This window comes from Oncorhynchus tshawytscha, linkage group LG05 (assembly GCF_018296145.1).
Source record: "Oncorhynchus tshawytscha isolate Ot180627B linkage group LG05, Otsh_v2.0, whole genome shotgun sequence".
In the NCBI taxonomy this organism is placed as follows: domain Eukaryota; kingdom Metazoa; phylum Chordata; class Actinopteri; order Salmoniformes; family Salmonidae; genus Oncorhynchus; species Oncorhynchus tshawytscha.
This window is the reverse complement of record NC_056433.1, coordinates 89,015,244-89,042,034: the sequence shown is the minus strand read 5'-3', so window position 1 is coordinate 89,042,034 and position 26,791 is coordinate 89,015,244. Positions and strand designations below refer to the sequence as shown.

At 43.5% G+C, this 26,791-nt stretch overlaps 1 protein-coding gene across 1 annotated transcript in view; it reads right to left on the bottom strand.

The window, feature by feature from the left end:
• Positions 1 to 26,791, bottom strand: part of LOC112251675 (gamma-aminobutyric acid receptor subunit gamma-3) — a 332,193-nt gene that overhangs the window by 219,970 nt on the left and 85,432 nt on the right. Inside the window, exon 3 of the mRNA XM_042322670.1 lies at positions 9,783 to 9,850. Coding sequence (XP_042178604.1) covers positions 9,783 to 9,850 — 68 coding nt within the window. The remainder of the gene's footprint in view (positions 1 to 9,782; positions 9,851 to 26,791) is intronic.

The following is a 26,791-nucleotide window of genomic DNA, read 5'->3' as shown; positions in this document are numbered from 1 at the left end:
TGGACTTCACAAAATAAATCGGAACTACGGACATTGTACTTATTGTATATTTCTACAAGAAACATGGTTTAGAGGAGATAGACCCACTGGTTGCCCTCTAGGTTACAGAGAGCTGGTAGTCCCATCCACCAAACTTCCAGGTGTGAAACAGGGAAGAGACTCAGGGGTATGCTAATTTGGTATAGAGCAGACCTAACTCACTCCATTAAATTAATCAAAACAGGAACATTTCACATTTGGCTAGAAATTCAAAAGGAAATTATTTCAACAGAGAAAAATGTCCTCCTGTGTGCTACCTATATCCCCACACTAGAATCCCCATACTTTAATGAAGACAGCTTCTCCATCCTACAGTATATCCCCCCCACTTTAATGAAGACAGCTTCTCCATCCTACAGTATATCCCCCCATTTAATGAAGACAGCTTCTCCATCCTACAGTATATCCCCCCACTTTAATGAAGACAGCTTCTCCATCCTGGAGGGGGAAATCATTCATTTCAGGGACATGTACGAGTCTGTGGCGACCTAAATGTATTCATTTATTTATAAAAAATTTAACCTTTATTTAACTAGGCAAGTCAGCTAAGAACAAACGTCTTATTTACAATGATGGCCTACCAAAAGGCCTCCTGCAGGGACGGGTAGGGATGAAAAGGACCAAACATCACGACCAGAGAGAACACAACACTGCATTTTAAAACAAACAAACTATACCGTGCTGCAGGAGGGACTGGTGCACTTCACAAAATAGATGGCATCATGAGGAACTAAAATGATGTGAATATATTGAAGCAACATCTCAAGACATCGGTCAGGAAGTTAAAGCTTGGTTGCAAATGGGCCTTCCAAATGTTAAAGTAGAGGTTCTGTGTCCTCATCATCCTCTCCTGTTAAAGTAGAGGTTCTGTGTCCTCATCATCCTCTCCTGTTAAAGTAGAGGTTCTGTGTCCTCATCATCCTCTCCTGTTAAAGTAGAGGTTCTGTGTTCTCATCATAACATCATCCTCTCCTGTTAAAGTAGAGGTTCTCTGTCCTCATCATTCTCTCCTGTTAAAGTAGAGGTTCTGTGTCCTCATCATCCTCTCCTGTTAAAGTAGAGGTTATGTGTCCTCATCATCCTCTCCTGTTAAAGTAGAGGTTCTGTGTCCTCATCATAACATCATCCTCTCCTGTTAAAGTAGAGGTTCTCTGTCCTCATCATAACTTCATCCTCTCCTGTTAAAGTAGAGGTTCTGTGTCCTCATCATAACATCATCCTCTCCTGTTAAAGTAGAGGTTCTCTGTCCTCATCATAACATCATCCTCTCCTGTTAAAGTAGAGGTTCTGTGTTCTCATCATAACATCATCCTCTCCTGTTAAAGTAGAGGTTCTCTGTCCTCATCATAACATCATCCTCTCCTGTTAAAGTAGAGGTTCTCTGTCCTCATCATAACATCATCCTCTCCTGTTAAAGTTGAGGTTCTGTGTCCTCATCATTCTCTCCTGTTCCATTAACAACAGATTACTGCAGATGGTAGTTAGACTACACCTCATTATCAGTAGTGTCTCTCCCTCCTCAGAGCAGATGGTAGTCAGACTACACCTCATTATCAGTAGTGTCTCTCCCTCCTCAGAGCAGATGATAGTCAGACTACACCTCATTATCAGTCGTATCTCTCCCTCTTCAGAGCAGATGGTAGTTAGACTACACCTCATTATCAGTAGCATCACTCCCTCCTCAGAGCAGATGGTAGTTAGACTACACCTCATTATCAGTAGTGTCTCTCCTCCTCAGAGCAGATGATAGTCAGACTACACCTCATTATCAGTCGTATCTCTCCCCCTCCTCAGAGCAGATGGTAGTTAGACTACACCTCATTATCAGTAGTGTCTCTCCCTCCTCAGAGCAGATGGTAGTCAGACTACACCTCATTATCAGTAGTGTCTCTCCCTCCTCAGAGCAGATGATAGTCAGACTACACCTCATTATCAGTCGTATCTCTCCCTCTTCAGAGCAGATGGTAGTTAGACTACACCTCATTATCAGTAGCATCACTCCCTCCTCAAAGGAAGAGAGAGTTCCAGAACTCCACCAGAGATGATCCAGAACTCCACCAGAGATGATCCAGAACTCCACCAGAGGTGATCCAGAACTCCACCAGAGATGATCCAGAACTCCACCAGAGATGATCCAGAACTCCACCAGAGATGATCCAGAACTCCACCAGAGATGATCCAGAACTCCACCAGAGGTGATCTTTACCCCCGGTGTTCTCAGAGGGATGTTTCATAGTATTTGTCTTAAAGTTCTCTCAGTTATCTCTCTCCACTCTAAACTCCAAATTCAAAAAAACGCAATCAAAGTTAATTTGAGTCGCCCACCGTATCTCTCACAGAACTACAATGAGATTCACTTTCAATGATTTCTCTCCTTCTGCTCATGAAGTTGCAACTGTCATCTCTCTAGCATTGTACTTCAACGTTTGTTTCCTCATAGAATCATAGCTGTGAGAAGGGTTCTGGTGGAACTGCAGCACACCTGATCAATTTAAATAAATGTTCTGCTGTTTGTTCAGAAAGACATTCAATAATTCAGAATATCCTACTACACCATGAGAAGGCCTATAATTTATCCACAGAGGATAAATAGCTACCTTGAAGAAAAAAAAGCCTAACTGTGGAGTGTAGCCCAATAACATAACAAGGCCTAGCCCACAGTCGGGAACGCGCAGAAAATCTGTCAGTGAACAACCAGCATGTAGCAAAACAGGCCTTTCACAATATTTCAAATAGAATGAATAGAAGGAAAACACAGGTTGGAAAGCAAATGGCTCCTGCTGAAAAGAGAAGACTCTAATCTGTCAGCTGCAGGCTTCCAAATATGGTTTTAAAAAATACAACGAGAGAGAGAGGCTTTGGGCACGAGCGCATAGGCCATCACCAGCGAGTGAGCTGGGCATCAATGGGTGAGTCGGTGAAACTGGAAATCAAAATGAATACTTAGGTTGGTAGGAACAAATCTAGCCTATTGCCATGTTATCTGATGATGTATGACTGAATGGAAACATCGAAAGTCCACCGAGTGACTATCTTTTCGTATCAAAAATATGACGTTGCTTTGCTTACGTGCTGTAGGCAGCCATTACACAGGGGAGTGGCTACTATGGCACCTTGACAGTCTTGTTGCCAATGAGATACGCTTTCCAGGAATATGCAGTTGACCTGGGTGGGACGCAGCAAGGCCTAGAACCTTTTTATGCGTAATGTGAACTATTGCTACCTGGCGCAGAGACGAGACGCACAAAGCATGCTACATTACATTGTAAACAGATTTCATTGTTTTAATTTCATCGTTTTAGCATAAAAGATGGCTTCTCAAGGGATAAAATCGAATATCGAAGATGAAGCAACAAAAAAAAGGCAGCCATGAAAAAGTATACCGACGTAGAAGCTTTGAATAAAATACAGGTCGGACTCTGATCAGGGGAGCGATTTGGACAACGAGGATTTCGACTCAGCCGAAGAAGATTGCTTTCTAGAAGGATCGGATCCTCTTTTAGATCTGTAAGTAAATTATTTTCATGACTTTATAAAGCTAATTTACTACATGGATTTAGTTTTTTAATAAGTTGTCTGCTTTTTGTGCTTTTGATTTAGTTTACATAGTTCTAACTTTATATAATGTTTTCATATCCTCTACTGCATCTTGCCATCTTCATGTAATATATGTATCACTAGCCACTTTAAACTATGCCACTTTGTTTACATACCCTACATTACTCATCTCATATGTATATACTGTACTCGATATCATCTACTGCATCCTGCCTATGCAGTTCTGTACCATCACTCATTCATATATCTTTATGTACATATTCTTTATCCCTTTACACTTGTGTGTATAAGGTAGTAGTTGTGAAATTGTTAGGTTAGATTACTCATTGTTTATTACTGCATTGACGGAACTAGAAGCACAAGCATTTCGCTACACTCGCATTAACATCTGCTAACCATGTGTATGTGACCATTAACATCTGCTATATGTGTACGTGACCATTAACATCTGCTAACCATGTGTATGTGACAAATACATTTGATTTGATGTAACAAGTCATTTCAATGTTACATCAATCCAAAGTAGTTATTGTTTATGATTCATATTAGTTTCATCCTTGTAACTTTGGAGAGCCCATTAAACTCTCAGGACCATTGCAGAGCCCACTAAACTCTCAGGGCCATTGGAGAGCCCACTAAACTCTCAGGGCCATTGCAGAGCCCATTAAGCTCTCAGGACCATTGGAGAGCCCATTAAACTCTCAGGACCATTGGAGAGCCCACTAAACTCTCATGGCCATTGGAGAGGCCACTAAACTCTCAGGGCCATTGGAGAGCCCACTAAACTCGCAGGGCCATTGGAGAGCCCACTAAACTCTCATGGCCATTGGAGAGGCCACTAAACTCTCATGGCCATTGGAGAGGCCACTAAACTCTCAGGGCCATTGGAGGGCCATTGGAGAGACCACTAAACGCTCATGGCCATTGGAGAGGCCACTAAACTCTCATGGCCATTGGAGAGGCCACTAAACTCTCGGGGCCATTGGAGGGCCATTGGAGAGACCACTAAACTCTCAGGGCCATTGGAGAGCCCACTAAACTCTCATGGCCATTGGAGAGGCCACTAAACTCTCATGGCCATTGGAGAGGCCACTAAACTCTCAGGGCCATTGGAGGGCCATTGGAGAGACCACTAAACTCTCAGGGCCATTGGAGAGGCCACTAAACTCTCAGGGCCATTGGAGGGCCATTGGAGAGACCACTAAACTCTCAGGGCCATTGGAGAGGCCACTAAACTCTCAGGGCCATTGGAGGGCCATTGGAGAGACCAGTAAACTCTCAGGGCCATTGTTAATCTGTGGTTCTCACCTCTGCCTTCATCTACAAAGTGTTACTGTTTGTGTTTTCATAGACCTCTTCAAAAAGAAAATAGGGGCTTGTGGCACCGTTCGTCCTAACAGAACCGGTTTCCCCAAGACCAAGGTAAACAACGTGACAAAGACAGAGGAGATGGGGACCATTCCTCCTAACAGAACCGGTTTCCCCAAGACCAAGGTAAACAACGTGACAAAGACAGAGGAGATGGGGACCATTCCTCCTAACAGAACCGGTTTCCCCAAGACCAAGGTAAACAACGTGACAAAGACAGAGGAGATGGGGACCATTCCTCCTAACAGAACCGGTTTCACCAAGATCAAGGTAAACAACGTGACATAGACAGAGGAGATGGGGACCATTCCTCCTAACAGAACCGGTTTCCCCAAGACCAAGGTAAACAACGTGACAAAGACAGAGGAGATGGGGACCATTCCTCCTAACAGAACCGGTTTCACCAAGACCAAGGTAAACAACGTGACATAGACAGAGGAGATGGGGACCATTCCTCCTAACAGAACCGGTATCACAAAGACCAAGGTAAACAACGTGACAGAGACAGAGGAGATGGGGACCATTCCTCCTAACAGAACCGGTTTCACCAAGACCAAGGTAAACAACGTGACATAGACAGAGGAGATGGGGACCATTCCTCCTAACAGAACCGGTTTCACCAAGACCAAGGTAAACAACGTGACATAGACAGAGGAGATGGGGACCATTCCTCCTAACAGAACCGGTATCACAAAGTCCAAGGTAAACAACGTGACACAGACAGAGGAGATGGGGACCATTCCTCCTAACAGAACTGGTTTCCCCAAGACCAAGGTAAACAACATGACAGAGACAGAGGAGATGGGGACCATACGTTGGATCAGGACTAACAACCTCCTGGGGGGGACCTCGGCATCTAGTCACCCACCGCATCTCTAGTCTACCTCAGTCACACCCACCACATCAAGTCTACCCTGGTCACACCCACTACATCTAGTCTACCTCGGTCACACCCACCACATCAAGTCTACCCTGGTTACACCCACCACATCTAGTCTACCTCAGTCACACCCACTACATCTAGTTTACCTCGGTCACACCCACCACATCTAGTCTACCTCGGTCACACCCACCACATCTAGTCTACCTCGGTTACACCCACCACATCTAGTCTACCTCGGTCACACCCACCACATCTAGTCTACTCTCAGTACTTCGGTCACACCCACCACATCTAGTCTACTTCGGTCACACCCACCACATCTAGTCTACCTCGGTCACACCCACTACATCTAGTCTACCTCGGTCACACCCACCACATCAAGTCTACCCTGGTTACACCCACCACATCTAGTCTACCTCAGTCACACCCACCACATCTAGTCTACCTCGGTCACACACACATCTAGTCTACCTCAGTCACACCCACTACATCTAGGCTACCTCGGTCACACCCAACTCTAGTCTACCTCAGTCACACCCACCACATCTAGTCTACCTCAGTCACACCCACCACATCTAGTTTACCCCGGTTACACCCACCACATCTAGTCTACCTCGGTCACACCCACCACATCTAGTCTACCTCAGTCACACCCACCACATCTAGTCTACCTCGGTTACACCCACCACATCTAGTCTACCTTGGTCACACCCACCACATCTAGTCTACCTTGGTCACACCCACCACATCTAGTCTACCTCGGTCACACCCACCACATCTAGTCTACCTCGGGTCACACCCACCACATCTAGTCTACCTCGGGTCACACCCACCACATCTAGTCTACCTCGGGTCACACCCTAGTCTACCTGGTTTAGGTCTTATTCATTGAATGAGCATATTGAAGTTAGAAGCAAACGCCTACAACTATTTCAGCACCAATTCGCGCTGCTCTGAGACAAGCACGGGGACTGATCTTAGTAAATCAATGAGATTTTTTATGTTTTTATTTTCACTGAATCTCTGTTTGGGTATTGGTTACACTACAATTAGGGTGTGGAAATGTTATGCTCTTAGTGTAACCGTTATTTAACTAGGAAAGTCAGTTAAGAACATATTAGTATTTACAAGGACAGCCTACTCCTTCCTCCCTGTCGGGGAATTGAACCCCGTTCTCCCGCGTGCCTGCATTCTCTAGTACAGCCATTATTGAAGACAATCAAATGCTTGAATCCCGGTCTCCTATGTGCCTGCAGGAAACTGGATTTTTTTTAGCTTAATAGCCCAGTACTGTACTCCTGGCCATTACGTTGTACAGCGCCATATTTTCCGTTCCATCCTAATGGAAACCCAGAGGGCTTTTTCATTTTCCTTGGAATAGAAACACCATAATATTAATCATATTAATTGATACAGTACCAGTCAACAGTTTGGACACCTACTCATTGTAGGGGTTTTCTTTATTTTTACTATTTTCTACATTGTAGAATAATAGTGAAGCCATCAAAACTATGAAATAACACATTTGGAATCAGTTAAGAACAAATTCTTACTTACAAGGACAGCCTACTCCTTCCTCCCTGTCGGGGAATTGAACTCCGTTCTCCTGCATGCCTGCATTCTCTAGTACAGCCATTATTGAAGACAATCAAATGCTTCTCAAAGACGCCCTCTGGTGGTCAAATTAGCACTAACCAGCATTAATGGTTCCAGTGGTTAACCATCACAACACAGTTACGTTTAACCATCACAACACAGTTAGTTTTAGCCATCCCAACACAGTTAGGTTTAGCCATCCCAACACAGTTAGGTTTATCCATCACAACACTGTAAGGTTGAGAGATCACAACACAGTTATGACTCCAGTAAGCTGTAAAGACACATCTCTGGGAGCTACAGTATAGCCTCTGGCATGAAACACCTCTGGGAGCTACAGTATAGCCTCTGGCCTGAGGCACTTCTGGTTTATCCATGTCAGCATTTAAAGTTGGCCTTGTTATGACTTTATTGGCTTTAATCTGTTTAGCAAAGCTGTCCATCTGTTTCGTAAAGCTGTCCATCTGTTTAGTAAAGCTGTCCATCTGTTTCGTAAAGATGGACAGCTTTACTAAAAAGATGGACATCTGATTTATAAAGCTGTCCATTGGTTTAGTAAAGCTGTCCATGGTGCACTATTCCCTACATACTACATTACTTTAATTTGTGAACTGTTTTCCTTTCAAGCATTTGGTTTTCAAAAGAGAATTCCGTTGTGACGACAGGCCTATACTTTTCTTTGATGTTTTTTTTACAGAATTTATTTGGCAGAGTGGCCAGACGGAAGCCACTCCTCAGTGAAAGGCACAACAGCCGTTTTGAGTTCGCCAAAAGGCACCTAAAGACTCTCAGACCATGAGAAACAAGATTGTTTAGTCTGATGAAACCAAGGTTGAACTCTTTGGCCTGAATGCCAAGCGTCACGTCTGGAGGAAACCGGGCACCATCCCTACGGTGAAGCTTGGTGGTGGCAGCATCATGCTGTGGGGATGTTTTTCAGCGGCAGGGACTGGGAGACTAGTCAGGATCGAGAGAAAGATGAACGGAGCAAAGTACAGCGAGATCCTTGATGATAAACCAGCTCCAGAGCACACAATAAGAGTGGAGAAAATGAATCATAATAATGAATCATAATAATGAATCATAATAATGTATTATTCTGCTTGGAGTTTTGTTTGTTGTGGATATGTTCTGTGTTTCACCACTGTTATTCAGAACCAGCAATAATGGGTTAAATAGGCCTATCCAAAACTTTAACTATTTCGCCAAAAACCCTTTTCAGTGGGCTATTCAGTACAAATATACCACCTGACCAATTGGAATGAATATGGATTCCCCCCCCCCCCTTTTTCGGATTGGAAAAAAAGCACAGTCATGATTCATCTTACTATGTTTTCTCATCTTCTGGGGGGGTGGGGGGGGGACATCGCTCTAGCTAGCACTCTGCTTTTCAGCTGGAACTCAATGTAATGACAGGTTATTGCCATGTAGTTAACCTTACGATAATCGACGGTCCACATATATGGACCCCCAAGTCATTTACATCAGCTATTGCTTTGTTGATATTGGCAACCACCTCAATCCTCTTTTCAGCAGCATGTTTGTGGCACATCCGTGATATGGTTTGTGGGGTCAGGGAGCACAGTATCAACAGGGGATGCGTCCATTACTAGTCCACGTTTATTAGCTCCTGAGCTGAAATTAAGAAAACCACTTCCCTGAACTGTGTGAAAGGGCTTAATATCCTGCTACAGAAAGCTACACATTTGTTTTTAGGTTCCTGATTTGACTTTAGCCAGTAACTGCCTTGGGGCAGAGAGAAATGATGTCATGCTTTGTTACAGACTGCTCCTGTTGCGCAGCGGCCGCTGCATCCTCGGTCAACGTGGCACTGGAGATATTTCAAAATCGAGGGGGGGTGGGGGGGCAAGCTCGACACTTCACATGGCTTGTGGGCATCTTAGTTTCAGCAACTAAATCAAAAGATTTTCCAAAATGTCATTTGGGATTTTGAGTTTCAATTTCACTTCTTCCGTATCCATAGCGACGACTGCGACTAGTAGCTAGCATCAGCAACAACCACCAGACATACACACATGTTGTAGCCTACATCACATTAGGAGAGGTGCACTGCGGGTGCAGCAGAGCAGGAGCAAACAGACACTGGTCCAGAAATCAAGTCATTTTAGTATTTAAAAAAAAAATGATACGCTAGCTAGTTGTGGATGAAAAAACAGGCCCCACCCGGTCCTAACCGGGCTCTGGTTGGGTAGCAGAGCTCTAGTGTGTGTGTGTGTGTGTGTGTGTGTGTGTGTGTGTGTGTGTGTGTGTGTACAGGCTCAACATTTCAATCTGCATTCTGCACAACAAATGATTATTAATATAATTATTATCATACCATATCTATGGATGACACCGGTCCAATGCTGTTCACATAGATGTCCACATCTATGACTGTTGGTTTAACTGCAAAGGGAAAGAGCATTTTAAGATTTAGCAATGGAACTCATTCACAAATTGATTCATTTATTAATTCATTCACACATTCACTCATCGCTCCATTCACACCTGTATTCATTAACTCACACAATCATTTATTAATTCATTCACGCTTTCATTAATGAATTAATTTACCACGGCCCCGTCATACCATATGTTGTCCATCATCGTTCCATAATTCTCCACAGATTAAAATATTGTAATTTTGTCAGTATGAGAGAAGTGGGTCTCGTACTGACAAAATTACAATATTTTAATCTGTGGAGAATTATGGAACGATGATGGACAACCTATGGTATGTAGGGAGGAGGGAGAGCACGGAGAGCAGGGAGAGCTGGGAGAGTAGGGAGAGCTGGGAGAGGAGGGAGAGTAGGGAGAGCAGGGAGAGTAGGGAGAGCTGGGAGAGCAGGGAGAGTATGGAGCTGAGGGAGAGTAGGGAGAGTAGGGAGGCTGGGAGAGCAGGGAGAGCTGGGAAAGTAGGGAGAGATGGGAGAGCAGGGAGAGCTGGGAGAGGAGGGAGAGGTGGGAGAGCAGGGTGATTAGGGAGCTGGGAGAGCAGGGAGAGCTGGGAGAGTAGGGAGAGATGGGAGAGCAGGGAGAGCTGGGAGAGGAGGGAGAGGTGGGAGAGCAGGGAGAGTAGGGAGAGCTGGGAGAGCTGGGAGAGTATGGAGATGAGGGAGAGTAGGGAGAGTAGGGAGAGCTGGGAGAGTAGGGAGAGCTGGGAGAACTGGGAGAGTAGGAAGAACTGGGAGAGTAGGGAGAGCTGGGAGAACAGGGAGAGCTGGGAGAGTAGGGAGAGGGAGGAGAGTAGGGAGAGCTGGGAGAGGAGGGAGAGCAGGGAGAGCTGGGAGAACTGGGGGAGCTGGGAGAGCAGGGAGAGCAGGGCGAGTAGGGAGAGCTGGGAGACTTTTGCCTTTTGGTAGGACGTCAATGTAAATAAGAACTGGTTCTTAACTGACTTGCCTAATTAAATAAAGGTTAAATAAAAAATAGAGAGCAGGAAGGAGGGAAGAGGAGGCAGGAATGAGAGCAGGGAGGAGGAAGATGAGGGAAGAGGAGGCAGGAATGAGAGCAGGAGGGAGGAAGAAGAGGAGGGAAAAGGGAGGAACGAGAGGAGGGAGAGGAGAGAGGAGGGAGAAGAGGGAGATTTTCCCCATCCTCATTCACTTTTTTACGACCACAAACTTGTTTCCAGAATGGGTATGCATGGGCAGTAAACGTACATCAAAACCATTTACCTGTATAAGCCTTGTGGATCACTAAACCCCATCATCATGGAAACCAGGTCAATCCATGGAGATAGTTCTATAAAACAGGTCTATAGCAGGGCTCAAGCCTCAGCATTCATTCAAAACACACCTGTACTTCAGATCCAATAATCTTACAGACCAGGTGTACACCTGAACGACATACCCAATATAGATTATTCTGTTACAGGTCAGGTCTACTGTTACACGTCAGGTCTACATGTCAGGTCTACTGTTACATGTCAGGTCTACATGTCAGTTCTACTGTTACATGTCAGGTCTACATGTCAGGTCTACTGTTACATGTCAGGTCTACTGTTACATGTCAGGTTTACATGTCAGGTCTACTGTTACATGTCAGGTCTACTGTTACATGTCAGGTTTACATGTCAGGTCTACTGTTACATGTCAGGTCTACTGTTACATGTCAGGTCTACATGTCAGGTCTACTGTTACATGTCAGGTCTACTGTTACATGTCAGGTCTACATGTCAGGTCTACTGTTACATGTCAGGTCTACTACTGTTACATGTCAGGTTTACATGTCAGGTCTACTGTTACATGTCAGGTCTACTGTTACATGTCAGGTCTACTCAGGTCTACTGTTACATACATGTCAGGTCTACTGCTACATGTCAGGTCTGCTACATGTCAGGTCTACATGTCAGGTCTACTGCTACATGTCAGGTCTATGTCATGGGTCTACTGTTACATGTCAGGTCTACTGTTACATGTCAGGTCTACTGTTACATGTCAGTTCTACTGTTACATGTCAGGTCTACTGTTACATGTCAGGTCTACTATTACATGTCAGGTCTACTGTTACATGTCAGGTCTACATGTCTGGTCTACTGTTACATGTCAGGTCTACTGTTACATGTCAGCTCTACATGACAGGTCTACTGTTACATGTCAGGTCTACATGTCAGGTCTACTGTTACATGTCAGTTCTACATGTCTTGTCTACTGTTACATGTCAGTTCGACTGTTACATGTCAGGTCAACTGTTACATGTCAGGTCTACTGTTACATGTCAGGTCTACTGTTACATGTCAGGTCAACTGTTACATGCCAGGTCTTCATGTCAGGGCTACTGTTACATGTCAGGTCTACTGTTAGATGTCAGGTCTACCTGTCAGGTCTACTGTTACATGTCAGGTCTACTGTTACATGTCAGGTCAACTGTTACATGTCAGGTCTACATGTCAGGTCTACTGTTACATATCAGGTCTACATGTCAGGTCTACTGTTACATGTCAGGTCTACTGTTACATGTCAGGTCTACATGTCAGGGCTACTGTTACATGTCAGGTCTACATGTCAGGGCTACTGTTACATGTCAGGTCTACTGTTACTTGTCAGTTCCACTGTTACATGTCAGGTCTACTGTTACATATCAGGTCTACTGCTACATGTCAGGTCTACTGCTACATGTCAGGTCTACTGTTACATGTCAGGTCGACTGTTACATGTCAGGTCTACTATTACATGTCAGGTCTACTGTTACATGTCAGGTCTACATGTCAGGTCTACTGTTACATGTCAGGTCTACTGTTACATGTCAGGTCTACTGTTACATGTCAGGTCTACTGTTACATGTCAGGTCTACTGTTACATGTCAGGTCTACTGTTACATGTCAGGTCTACTATTACATGTCAGGTCTACTGTTACATGTCAGGTCTACATGTCAGGTCTACTGTTACATGTCAGGTCTACTGTTACATGTCAGGTCTACATGTCAGGTCTACTGTTACATGTCAGGTCTACATGTCAGGTCTAATGTTACATGTCAGGTCTACATGTCAGGTCTACTGTTACATGTCAGGTCTACTGTTACATGTCAGGTCTACTGTTACATGTCAGGTCTCCTGTTACATGTCAGGTCTACTGTTACATGTCAGGTCTACTGTTACATGTCAGGTCTACTATTACATGTCAGGTCTACTGTTACATGTCAGGTCTACATGTCAGGTCTACTGTTACATGTCAGGTCTACTGTTACATGTCAGGTCTACATGTCAGGTCTACTGTTACATGTCAGGTCTACATGTCAGGGTCTAATGTTACATGTCAGGTCTACATGTCTGGTCTACTGTTACATGTCAGGTCTACTGTTACATGTCAGGTCTACATGTCAGGTCTACTGTTACATGTCAGGTCTACATGTCAGGTCTACTGTTACATGTCAGGTCTACTGATACATGTCAGGTCTACTGTTACATGTCAGGTCTACTGTTACATGTCAGGTCTGCTGTTACATATCAGGTCTACATGTCAGGTCTACTGTTACATGTCAGGTCTACATGTCAGGCTACTGTTACATGTCAGGTCCACTGTCACATGTCAGGTCTACTGTTACATATCAGGTCTACTGTTACAAGTCAGGTCTGCTGTTACATGTCAGGTCTACTGTTACATGTCAGGTCTACTGTTACATGTCAGTTCTATATGTCTGGTCTAAAGTTACAAGTAAGTTCCACTGTTACATGTCAGGTCTACTGTTACATGTCAGGTCTACTGTTACATATCAGGTCTACTGTTACATATCAGGTCTGCTGTTACATGTCAGGTCTGCTGTTACATGTCAGGTCTACTGTTACATGTCAGTTCTGCATGTCTGGTCTAAAGTTACAAGTCAGTTCCACTGTTACATGTCAGGTCTACTGTTACATGTCAGGTCTACTGTTACATGTCAGGTATACTGTTACATATCAGGTCTACATGTCAGGTCTACTGTTACATGTCAGGTCTACATGTCAGGTCTACTGTTACATATCAGGTCTACATGTCAGGTCTACTGTTACATGTCAGGTCTACTGTTGCATGTCAGGTCTACTGTTACATGTCAGGTCTACTGTTACATATCAGGTCTACATATCAGGTCTGCTGTTACATATCAGGTCTACATGTCAGGTCTACTGTTACATGTCAGGTCTACTGTTACATGTCAGGTCTACTGTTACATGTCAGGTCTACTGTTACATGTCAGGTCTACATGTCAGGTCTACTGTTACATGTCAGTTCCACTGTTACATGTCAGGTATACTGTTACATATCAGGTCTACTGCTACATGTCAGGTCTACTGCTTACATGTCAGGTCTACATGTCAGGTCTACTGTTACATGTCAGGTCTACTGTTACATGTCAGGTCTACATGTCAGGTCTACTGTTACATGTCAGGTCTACTGTAACATGTCAGGTCTACTGTTACATGTTAGGTCTACTGTTGCATGTCAGGTCTACTGCTACATGTCAGGTCTACATGTCAGGTCTACTGTTACATGTCAGGTATACTGTTACATGTCAGGTCTACTGTTACATGTCAGGTCTACTGTTACATGTTAGGTCTACTGTTGCATGTCAGGTCTACTGTTACATGTCAGGTCTACATGTCAGGTATACTGTTACATATCATGTCTACATGTCAGGTCTACTGTTACATGTCAGGTCTACATGTCAGGCATACTGTTACATGTCAGGTCTACTGTTACATGTCAGGTCTACTATTACATGTCAGGTCTACTGTTACATGTCAGGTCTACATGTCAGGTCTACTGTTACATGTCAGGTCTACTGTTACATGTCAGGTCTACATGTCAGGTTCTACTGTTACATGTCAGGTCTACATGTCAGGTCTAATGTTACATGTCAGGTCTACATGTCAGGTCTACTGTTACATGTCAGGTCTACTGTTACATGTCAGGTCTACTGTTACATGTCAGGTCTACTGTTACATGTCAGGTCTACTGTTACATGTCAGGTCTACTGTTACATGTCAGGTCTACTATTACATGTCAGGTCTACTGTTACATGTCAGGTCTACATGTCAGGTCTACTGTTACATGTCAGGTCTACTGTTACATGTCAGGTCTACTGTTACATGTCAGGTCTACTGTTACATGTCAGGTCTACTGTTAAATGTCAGGTCTACTGTTACATGTCAGGTCTACTGTTACATGTCAGGTCTACTGTTACATGTCAGGTCTACTATTACATGTCAGGTCTACTGTTACATGTCAGGTCTACATGTCAGGTCTACTGTTACATGTCAGGTCTACTGTTACATGTCAGGTCTACATGTCAGGTCTACTGTTACATGTCAGGTCTACATGTCAGGTCTAATGTTACATGTCAGGTCTACATGTCTGGTCTACTGTTACATGTCAGGTCTACTGTTACATGTCAGGTCTACATGTCAGGTCTACTGTTACATGTCAGGTCTACATGTCAGGTCTACTGTTACATGTCAGGTCTACTGTTATGTCAGGTCTACTGTTACATGTCAGGTCTACTGTCACATGTCAGGTCTACTGTTACATGTCAGGTCTACTGTTACATGTCAGGTCTGCTGTTACATGTCAGGTCTACTGTTACATGTCAGGTCTACTGTTACATGTCAGGTCTACATGTCAGGTCTACTGTTACATGTCAGGTCTACTGTTACATGTCAGGTCTACTGTTACATGTCAGGTCTACTGTTGCATGTCAGGTCTACTGTTACATGTCAGGTCTACATGTCAGGTCTACTGTTACATGTCAGGTCTACTGTTACATGTCAGGTCTACTGTTACATGTCAGGTCTACTGTTACATGTCAGGTCTACTGTTGCATGTCAGGTCTACTGTTACATGTCAGGTCTACATGTCAGGTATACTGTTACATATCAGGTCTACATGTCAGGTCTACTGTTACATGTCAGGTCTACATGTCAGGTCTACTGTTACATGTCAGGTCTACTGTTACATGTCAGGTCTACTGTTACATGTCAGGTCTACTGTTACATGTCAGGTCTACATGTCAGGTCTACTGTTACATGTCAGGTCTACTGTTACATGTCAGGTCTACATGTCAGGTCTACTGTTACATGTCAGGTCTACATGTCAGGTCTAATGTTACATGTCAGGTCTACTGTTACATGTCAGGTCTACTGTTACATGTCAGGTCTACTGTTACATGTCAGGTCTACTGTTACATGTCAGGTCTACTGTTACATGTCAGGTCTACTGTTACATGTCAGGTCTACTGTTACATGTCAGGTCTACTGTTACATGTCAGGTCTACTGTTACATGTCAGGTCTACTGTTACATGTCAGGTCTACTATTACATGTCAGGTCTACTGTTACATGTCAGGTCTACATGTCAGGTCTACTGTTACATGTCAGGTCTACTGTTACATGTCAGGTCTACATGTCAGGTCTACTGTTACATGTCAGGTCTACATGTCAGGTCTAATGTTACATGTCAGGTCTACATGTCAGGTCTACTGTTACATGTCAGGTCTACTGTTACATGTCAGGTCTACTGTTACATGTCAGGTCTACTGTTACATGTCAGGTCTACTGTTACATGTCAGGTCTACTGTTACATGTCAGGTCTACTATTACATGTCAGGTCTACTGTTACATGTCAGGTCTACATGTCAGGTCTACTGTTACATGTCAGGTCTACTGTTACATGTCAGGTCTACTGTTACATGTCAGGTCTCCTGTTACATGTCAGGTCTACTGTTACATGTCAGGTCTACTGTTACATGTCAGGTCTACTATTACATGTCAGGTCTACTGTTACATGTCAGGTCTACATGTCAGGTCTACTGTTACATGTCAGGTCTACTGTTACATGTCAGGTCTACATGTCAGGTCTACTGTTACATGTCAGGTCTACATGTCAGGTCTAATGTTACATGTCAGGTCTACATGTCTGGTCTACTGTTACATGTCAGGTCTACTGTTACATGTCAGGTCTACATGTCAGGTCTACTGTTACATGTCAGGTCTACATGTCAGGTCTACTGTTACATGTCAGGTCTACTGTCATGTCAGGTCTACTGTTACATGTCAGGTCTACTGTTACATGTCAGGTCTGCTGTTACATATCAGGTCTACATGTCAGGTCTACTGTTACATGTCAGGTCTACATGTCAGGCTACTGTTACATGTCAGGTCCACTGTCACATGTCAGGTCTACTGTTACATATCAGGTCTACTGTTACAAGTCAGGTCTGCTGTTACATGTCAGGTCTACTGTTACATGTCAGGTCTACTGTTACATGTCAGTTCTATATGTCTGGTCTAAAGTTACAAGTAAGTTCCACTGTTACATGTCAGGTCTACTGTTACATGTCAGGTCTACTGTTACATGTCAGGTCTACTGTTACATATCAGGTCTACTGTTACATATCAGGTCTGCTGTTACATGTCAGGTCTGCTGTTACATGTCAGGTCTACTGTTACATGTCAGTTCTGCATGTCTGGTCTAAAGTTACAAGTCAGTTCCACTGTTACATGTCAGGTCTACTGTTACATGTCAGGTCTACTGTTACATGTCAGGTATACTGTTACATATCAGGTCTACATGTCAGGTCTACTGTTACATATCAGGTCTACATGTCAGGTCTACTATTACATATCAGGTCTACATGTCAGGTCTACTGTTACATGTCAGGTCTACTGTTGCATGTCAGGTCTACTGTTACATGTCAGGTCTACTGTTACATATCAGGTCTACATATCAGGTCTGCTGTTACATATCAGGCCTACATGTCAGGTCTACTGTTACATGTCAGGTCTACTGCTACATGTCAGGTCTACTGCTACATGTCAGGTCTACTGCTACATGTCAGGTCTACATGTCAGGTCTACTGTTACATGTCAGTTCCACTGTTACATGTCAGGTATACTGTTACATATCAGGTCTACTGCTACATGTCAGGTCTACTGCTACATGTCAGGTCTACATGTCAGGTCTACTGTTACATGTCAGGTCTACTGTTACATGTCAGGTCTACATGTCAGGTCTACTGTTACATGTCAGGTCTACTGTAACATGTCAGGTCTACTGTTACATGTTAGGTCTACTGTTGCATGTCAGGTCTACTGCTACATGTCAGGTCTACATGTCAGGTCTACTGTTACATGTCAGGTATACTGTTACATGTCAGGTCTACTGTTACATGTCAGGTCTACTGTTACATGTTAGGTCTAGTTGCATGTCAGGTCTACTGTTACATGTCAGGTCTACATGTCAGGTATACTGTTACATATCATGTCTACATGTCAGGTCTACTGTTACATGTCAGGTCTACATGTCAGGCATACTGTTACATGTCAGGTCTACTGTTACATGTCAGGTCTACTATTACATGTCAGGTCTACTGTTACATGTCAGGTCTACATGTCAGGTCTACTGTTACATGTCAGGTCTACTGTTACATGTCAGGTCTACATGTCAGGTCTACTGTTACATGTCAGGTCTACATGTCAGGTCTAATGTTACATGTCAGGTCTACATGTCAGGTCTACTGTTACATGTCAGGTCTACTGTTACATGTCAGGTCTACTGTTACATGTCAGGTCTACTGTTACATGTCAGGTCTACTGTTACATGTCAGGTCTACTGTTACATGTCAGGTCTACTGTTACATGTCAGGTCTACTGTTACATGTCAGGTCTACATGTCAGGTCTACTGTTACATGTCAGGTCTACTGTTACATGTCAGGTCTACTGTTACATGTCAGGTCTACTGTTACATGTCAGGTCTACTGTTACATGTCAGGTCTACTGTTACATGTCAGGTCTACTATTACATGTCAGGTCTACTGTTACATGTCAGGTCTACATGTCAGGTCTACTGTTACATGTCAGGTCTACTGTTACATGTCAGGTCTACATGTCAGGTCTACTGTTACATGTCAGGTCTACATGTCAGGTCTAATGTTACATGTCAGGTCTACATGTCTGGTCTACTGTTACATGTCAGGTCTACTGTTACATGTCAGGTCTACATGTCAGGTCTACTGTTACATGTCAGGTCTACATGTCAGGTCTACTGTTACATGTCAGGTCTACTGATATATGTCAGGCTACTGTTACATGTCAGGTCCACTGTCACATGTCAGGTCTACTGTTACATATCAGGTCTACTGTTACAAGTCAGGTCTGCTGTTACATGTCAGGTCTACTGTTACATGTCAGGTCTACTGTTACATGTCAGGTCTACATGTCAGGTCTACTGTTACATGTCAGGTCTACTGTAACATGTCAGGTCTACTGTTACATGTTAGGTCTACTGTTGCATGTCAGGTCTACTGCTACATGTCAGGTCTACTGTTACATGTCAGGTCTACTGTTACATGTCAGGTCTACTGTTACATGTCAGGTCTACTGTTACATGTTAGGTCTACTGTTGCATGTCAGGTCTACTGTTACATGTCAGGTCTACATGTCAGGTATACTGTTACATATCATGTCTACATGTCAGGTCTACTGTTACATGTCAGGTCTACATGTCAGGTCTACTGTTACATGTCAGGTCTACTGTTACATGTCAGGTCTACTATTACATGTCAGGTCTACTGTTACATGTCAGGTCTACATGTCAGGTCTACTGTTACATGTCAGGTCTACTGTTACATGTCAGGTCTACATGTCAGGTCTACTGTTACATGTCAGGTCTACATGTCAGGTCTAATGTTACATGTCAGGTCTACATGTCAGGTCTACTGTTACATGTCAGGTCTACTGTTACATGTCAGGTCTACTGTTACATGTCAGGTCTACTACTGTTACATGTCAGGTCTACTGTTACATGTCAGGTCTACTGTTACATGTCAGGTCTACTATTACATGTCAGGTCTACTGTTACATGTCAGGTCTACATGTCAGGTCTACTGTTACATGTCAGGTCTACTGTTACATGTCAGGTCTACATGTCAGGTCTACTGTTACATGTCAGGTCTACATGTCAGGTCTAATGTTACATGTCAGGTCTACATGTCTGGTCTACTGTTACATGTCAGGTCTACTGTTACATGTCAGGTCTACATGTCAGGTCTACTGTTACATGTCAGGTCTACATGTCAGGTCTACTGTTACATGTCAGGTCTACTGATATATGTCAGGCTACTGTTACATGTCAGGTCCACTGTTACAAGTCAGGTCTGCTGTTACATGTCAGGTCTACTGTTACATGTCAGGTCTACTGTTACATGTCAGTTCTATATGTCTGGTCTAAAGTTACAAGTCAGTTCCACTGTTACATGTCAGGTCTACTGTTACATGTCAGGTCTACTGTTACATATCAGGTCTACTGTTACATATCAGGTCTGCTGTTACATGTCAGGTCTGCTGTTACATGTCAGGTCTACTGTTACATGTCAGTTCTGCATGTCTGGTCTACATGTCAGTTCCACTGTTACATGTCAGGTCTACTGTTACATGTCAGGTCTACTGTTACATGTCAGGTCTACTGTTACATGTCAGGTCTACATGTCAGGTCTACTGTTACATATCAGGTCTACATGTCAGGTCTACTGTTACATGTCAGGTCTACATGTCAGGTCTACTGTTACATGTCAGGTCTACTGTTGCATGTCAGGTCTACTGTTACATGTCAGGTCTACTGTTACATATCAGGTCTACATGTCAGGTCTGCTGTTACATGTCAGGTCTACATGTCAGGTCTACTGTTACATGTCAGGTCTACTGCTACATGTCAGGTCTACTGTACATGTCAGGTCTACTGCTACATGTCAGGTCTACATGTCAGGTCTACTGTTACATGTCAGTTCCACTGTTACATGTCAGGTATACTGTTACATATCAGGTCTACTGCTACATGTCAGGTCTACTGCTACATGTCAGGTCTACATGTCAGGTCTACTGTTACATGTCAGGTCTACTGTTACATGTCAGGTCTACATGTCAGGTCTACTGTTACATGTCAGGTCTACTGTTACATGTCAGGTCTACTGTTACATGTCAGGTCTACTGCTACATGTCAGGTCTACTGTTGCATGTCAGGTCTACTGCTACATGTCAGGTCTACATGTCAGGTCTACTGTTACATGTCAGGTCTACTGTTACATGTCAGGTCTACTGTTACATGTCAGGTCTACTGTTACATGTTAGGTCTACTGTTGCATGTCAGGTCTACTGTTACATGTCAGGTCTACATGTCAGGTATACTGTTACATATCATGTCTACATGTCAGGTCTACTGTTACATGTCAGGTCTACATGTCAGGTCTACTGTTACATGTTAGGTCTACTGTTGCATGTCAGGTCTACTGCTACATGTCAAGTCTACATGTCAGGTCTACTGTTACATGTCAGGTATACTGTTACATATCATGTCTACATGTCAGGTCTACTGTTACATGTCAGGTCTACTGTTACATGTCAGGTCTACTGTTACATGTCATGTCTACATGTCAGGTCTACTGTTACATGTCAGGTCTACTGTTACATGTCAGGTCTACTGTTACATGTTAGGTCTACTGTTGCATGTCAGGTCTACTGTTACATGTCAGGTCTACATGTCAGGTCTACTGTTACATGTCAGGTATACTGTTACATATCATGTCTACATGTCAGGTCTACTGTTACATGTCAGGTCTACTGTTACATGTTAGGTCTACTGTTACATGTCAGGTCTACTGTTACATGTCAGGTCTACATGTCAGGTCTACTGTTACATGTCAGTTCCACTGTTACATGTCAGGTTTACTGTTACATGTCAGGTCTACTGTTACATGTCAGGTCTGTTGTTACATGTCAGGTCAACTGTTACATGTCAGGTCTACATGTCAGGTCTACTGTTACATGTCAGGGCTACTGTTACATATCAGGTCTACATGTCAGGTCTACTGTTACATATCAGGTCTACATGTCAGGTCTACTGTTACATGTCAGGTCTACTGTTACATGTCAGGTCTACATGTCAGGGCTACTGTTACATGTCAGGTCTACATGTCAGGGCTACTGTTACATGTCAGGTCTACTGTTACTTGTCAGTTCCACTGTTACATGTCAGGTCTACTGTTACATATTAGGTCTACTGCTACATGTCAGGTCTACTGTTACATGTCAGGTCTACTGTTACATGTCAGGTCGACTGTTACATGTCAGGTCTACTGTTACATGTCAGGTCTACTGTTACATGTCAGTTCTACGATTACATGTCAGGTCTACGATTACATGTCAGGTCTACTGTTACATGTCAGGTCTACATGTCAGGTCTACTGTTACATGTCAGGTCTACTGTTACATGTCAGGTCTACATGTCAGGTCTACTGTTACATGTCAGGTCTACATGTCAGGTCTACTGTTACATGTCAGGTCTACATGTCAGGTCTACTGTTACATGTCAGGTCTACATGTCAGGTCGACTGTTACATGTCAGGTCTACTGTTACATGTCAGGTCTACTGTTACATGTCAGGTCTACTGTTACATGTCAGTTCTACGATTACATGTCAGGTCTACGATTACATGTCAGGTCTACTGTTACATGTCAGGTCTACATGTCAGGTCTACTGTTACATGTCAGGTCTACTGTTACATGTCAGGTCTACATGTCAGGTCTACTGTTACATGTCAGGTCTACATGTCAGGTCTACTGTTACATGTCAGGTCTACATGTCAGGTCTACTGTTACATGTCAGGTCTACTGTTACATGTCAGGTCTACTGTTACATGTCAGGTCTGCTGTTACATATCAGGTCTACATGTCAGGTCTACTGTTACATGTCAGGTCAACATGTAATGTCTACTGTTACATGTCAGGTCTACTGTTACATGTCAGGTCTACTGTTACATGTTAGGTCTACTGTTGCATGTCAGGTATACTGTTACATATCATGTCTACATGTCAGGTCTACTGTTACATGTCAGGTCTACTGTTACATGTCAGGTCTACATGTCAGGTCTACTGTTACATGTCAGTTCCACTGTTACATGTCAGGTTTACTGTTACATGTCAGGTCTACTGTTACATGTCAGGTCTGTTGTTACATGTCAGGTCTACTGTTACATGTCAGGTCTACATGGCAGGTCTGCTTTTACATGTCAGGTCTACTGTTACATGTCAGGTCTACATGTCAGGTCTACTGTTACATATCAGGTCTACATGGCAGGTCTGCTTTTACATGTCAGGTCTACTGTTACATGTCAGGTCTACTGTTACTTGTCAGTTCTACATGTCTGGTCTACTGTTACATGTCAGTTCCACTGTTACATGTCAGGTCTACTGTTACATGTCAGGTCTACTGTTACATGTCAGGTCTACATGTCAGGTCTACTGTTACATGTCAGTTCCACTGTTACATGTCAGGTTTACTGTTACATGTCAGGTCTACTGTTACATGTCAGGTCTGTTGTTACATGTCAGGTCTACTGTTACATGTCAGGTCTACATGGCAGGTCTGCTTTTACATGTCAGGTCTACTGTTACATGTCAGGTCTACATGTCAGGTCTGTTGTTACATGTCAGGTCTACTGTTACATGTCAGGTCTACATGGCAGGTCTGCTTTTACATGTCAGGTCTACTGTTACATGTCAGGTCTACATGTCAGGTCTACTGTTACATATCAGGTCTACATGGCAGGTCTGCTTTTACATGTCAGGTCTACTGTTACATGTCAGGTCTACTGTTACTTGTCAGTTCTACATGTCTGGTCTACTGTTACATGTCAGTTCCACTGTTACATGTCAGGTCTACTGTTACATGTCAGGTCTACTGTTACATGTCAGGTCTACTGTTACATGTCAGGTCTGCTGTTACATGTCAGGTCTACTGTTACATGTCAGGTCTACTGTTACATGTCAGTTCTACTGTTACATGTCAGGTCTACATGTCAGGTCTACTGTTACATGTCAGGTCTACATGTCAGGTCTACTGTTACATGTCAGGTCTACTGTTACATGTCAGGTCTACTGTTACATGTCAGGTCTACATGTCAGGTCTACTGTTACATGTCAGGTCTACATGTCAGGTCTACTGTTACATGTCAGGTCTACATGTCAGGTCGACTGTTACATGTCAGGTCTACTGTTACATGTCAGGTCTACTGTTACATGTCAGGTCTACTGTTACATGTCAGTTCTACGATTACATGTCAGGTCTACATGTCAGGTCTACTGTTACATGTCAGGTCTACATGTCAGGTCTACTGTTACATGTCAGGTCTACTGTTACATGTCAGGTCTACATGTCAGGTCTACTGTTACATGTCAGGTCTACATGTCAGGTCTACTGTTACATGTCAGGTCTACATGTCAGGTCTACTGTTACATGTCAGGTCTACTGTTACATGTCAGGTCTACTGTTACATGTCAGGTCTGCTGTTACATGTCTACATGTCAGGTCTACTGTTACATGTCAGGTCAACATGTCAGGTCTACTGTTACATGTCAGGTCTACTGTTACATGTCAGGTCTACTGTTACATGTTAGGTCTACGGTTGCATGTCAGGTATACTGTTACATATCATGTCTACATGTCAGGTCTACTGTTACATGTCAGGTCTACTGTTACATGTCAGGTCTACATGTCAGGTCTACTGTTACATGTCAGTTCCACTGTGACATGTCAGGTTTACTGTTACATGTCAGGTCTACTGTTACATGTCAGGTCTGTTGTTACATGTCAGGTCTACTGTTACATGTCAGGTCTACATGGCAGGTCTGCTTTTACATGTCAGGTCTACTGTTACATGTCAGGTCTACATGTCAGGTCTACTGTTACATATCAGGTCTACATGGCAGGTCTGCTTTTACATGTCAGGTCTACTGTTACATGTCAGGTCTACTGTTACTTGTCAGTTCTACATGTCTGGTCTACTGTTACATGTCAGTTCCACTGTTACATGTCAGGTCTACTGTTACATGTCAGGTCTACTGTTACATGTCAGGTCTACATGTCAGGTCTACTGTTACATGTCAGTTCCACTGTTACATGTCAGGTTTACTGTTACATGTCAGGTCTACTGTTACATGTCAGGTCTGTTGTTACATGTCAGGTCTACTGTTACATGTCAGGTCTACATGGCAGGTCTGCTTTTACATGTCAGGTCTACTGTTACATGTCAGGTCTACATGTCAGGTCTGTTGTTACATGTCAGGTCTACTGTTACATGTCAGGTCTACATGGCAGGTCTGCTTTTACATGTCAGGTCTACTGTTACATGTCAGGTCTACATGTCAGGTCTACTGTTACATATCAGGTCTACATGGCAGGTCTGCTTTTACATGTCAGGTCTACTGTTACATGTCAGGTCTACTGTTACTTGTCAGTTCTACATGTCTGGTCTACTGTTACATGTCAGTTCCACTGTTACATGTCAGGTCTACTGTTACATGTCAGGTCTACTGTTACATGTCAGGTCTACTGTTACATGTCAGGTCTGCTGTTACATGTCAGGTCTACTGTTACATGTCAGGTCTACTGTTACATGTCAGTTCTACTGTTACATGTCAGGTCTACATGTCAGGTCTACTGTTACATGTCAGGTCTACATGTCAGGTCTACTGTTACATGTCAGGTCTACTGTTACATGTCAGGTCTACTGTTACATGTCAGGTCTACATGTCAGGTCTACTGTTACATGTCAGGTCTACATGTCAGGTCTACTGGTACATGTCAGGTCTACTGTTACATGTCAGGTCTACTGTTACATGTCAGGTCTACTGTTACATGTCAGGTCTATTGTTACATGTCAGGTCTACATGTCAGGTCTGCTGTTACATGTCAGGTCTACTGTTACATGTCAGGTCTGCATGTCAGGTCTACTGTTACATGTCAGGTCTACATGTCAGGTCTACTATTACATGTCAGGTCTTCTGTTACATATCAGGTCTACATGTCAGGTCTACTGTTACATATCAGGTCTACTGTTACATGTCAGGTCTACTGTTACATGTCAGGTGTACATGTCAGGTCTACTGTTACATGTCAGGTCTACAGGTCAGGTCTACTGTTACATATCAGGTCTACATGTCAGGTCTACTGTTACATGTCAGGTCCACTGTTACATGTCAGGTCTACATGTCAGGTCTACTGTTACATGTCAGGTCTACATGTCAGGTCTACTGTTACATGTCAGGTCTACTGTTACATGTCAGGTCTACATGTCAGGTCTACTGTTACATGTCAGGTCTACATGTCAGGTCTACTGCTACATGTCAGGTCTACTGTTACATATCAGGTCTACTGTTACATATCAGGTCTGTTGTTACATGTCAGGTCTACATGTCAGGTCTACTGTTACATGTCAGGTCTACATGTCAGGTCTACTGTTACATGTCAGGTCTACTGTTACATGTCAGGTCTACTGTGTTACATGTCAGGTCTACATGTCAGGTCTACTGTTAAATGTCAGGTCTACATGTCAGGTCTACTGTTACATGTCAGGTCTACTGTTACATGTCAGGTCTACTGTTACATGTCAGTTCTACGATTACATGTCAGGTCTACTGATTACATGTCAGGTCTACTGTTACATGTCAGGTCTACATGTCAGGTCTACTGTTACATGTCAGGTCTACTGTTACATGTCAGGTCTACATGTCAGGTCTACTGTTACATGTCAGGTCTACATGTCAGGTCTGTTACATGTCAGGTCTACATGTCAGGTCTACTGTTACATGTCAGGTCTACATGTCAGTCTACTGTTACATGTCAGGTCTACTGTTACATGTCAGGTCTACTGTTACATGTCAGGTCTGCTGTTACATATCAGGTCTACATGTCAGGTCTACTGTTACATGTCAGGTCAACATGTAATGTCTACTGTTACATGTCAGGTCTACTGTTACATGTCAGGTCTACTGTTACATGTCAGGTCTACATGTCAGGTCTACTGTTACATGTCAGTTCCAC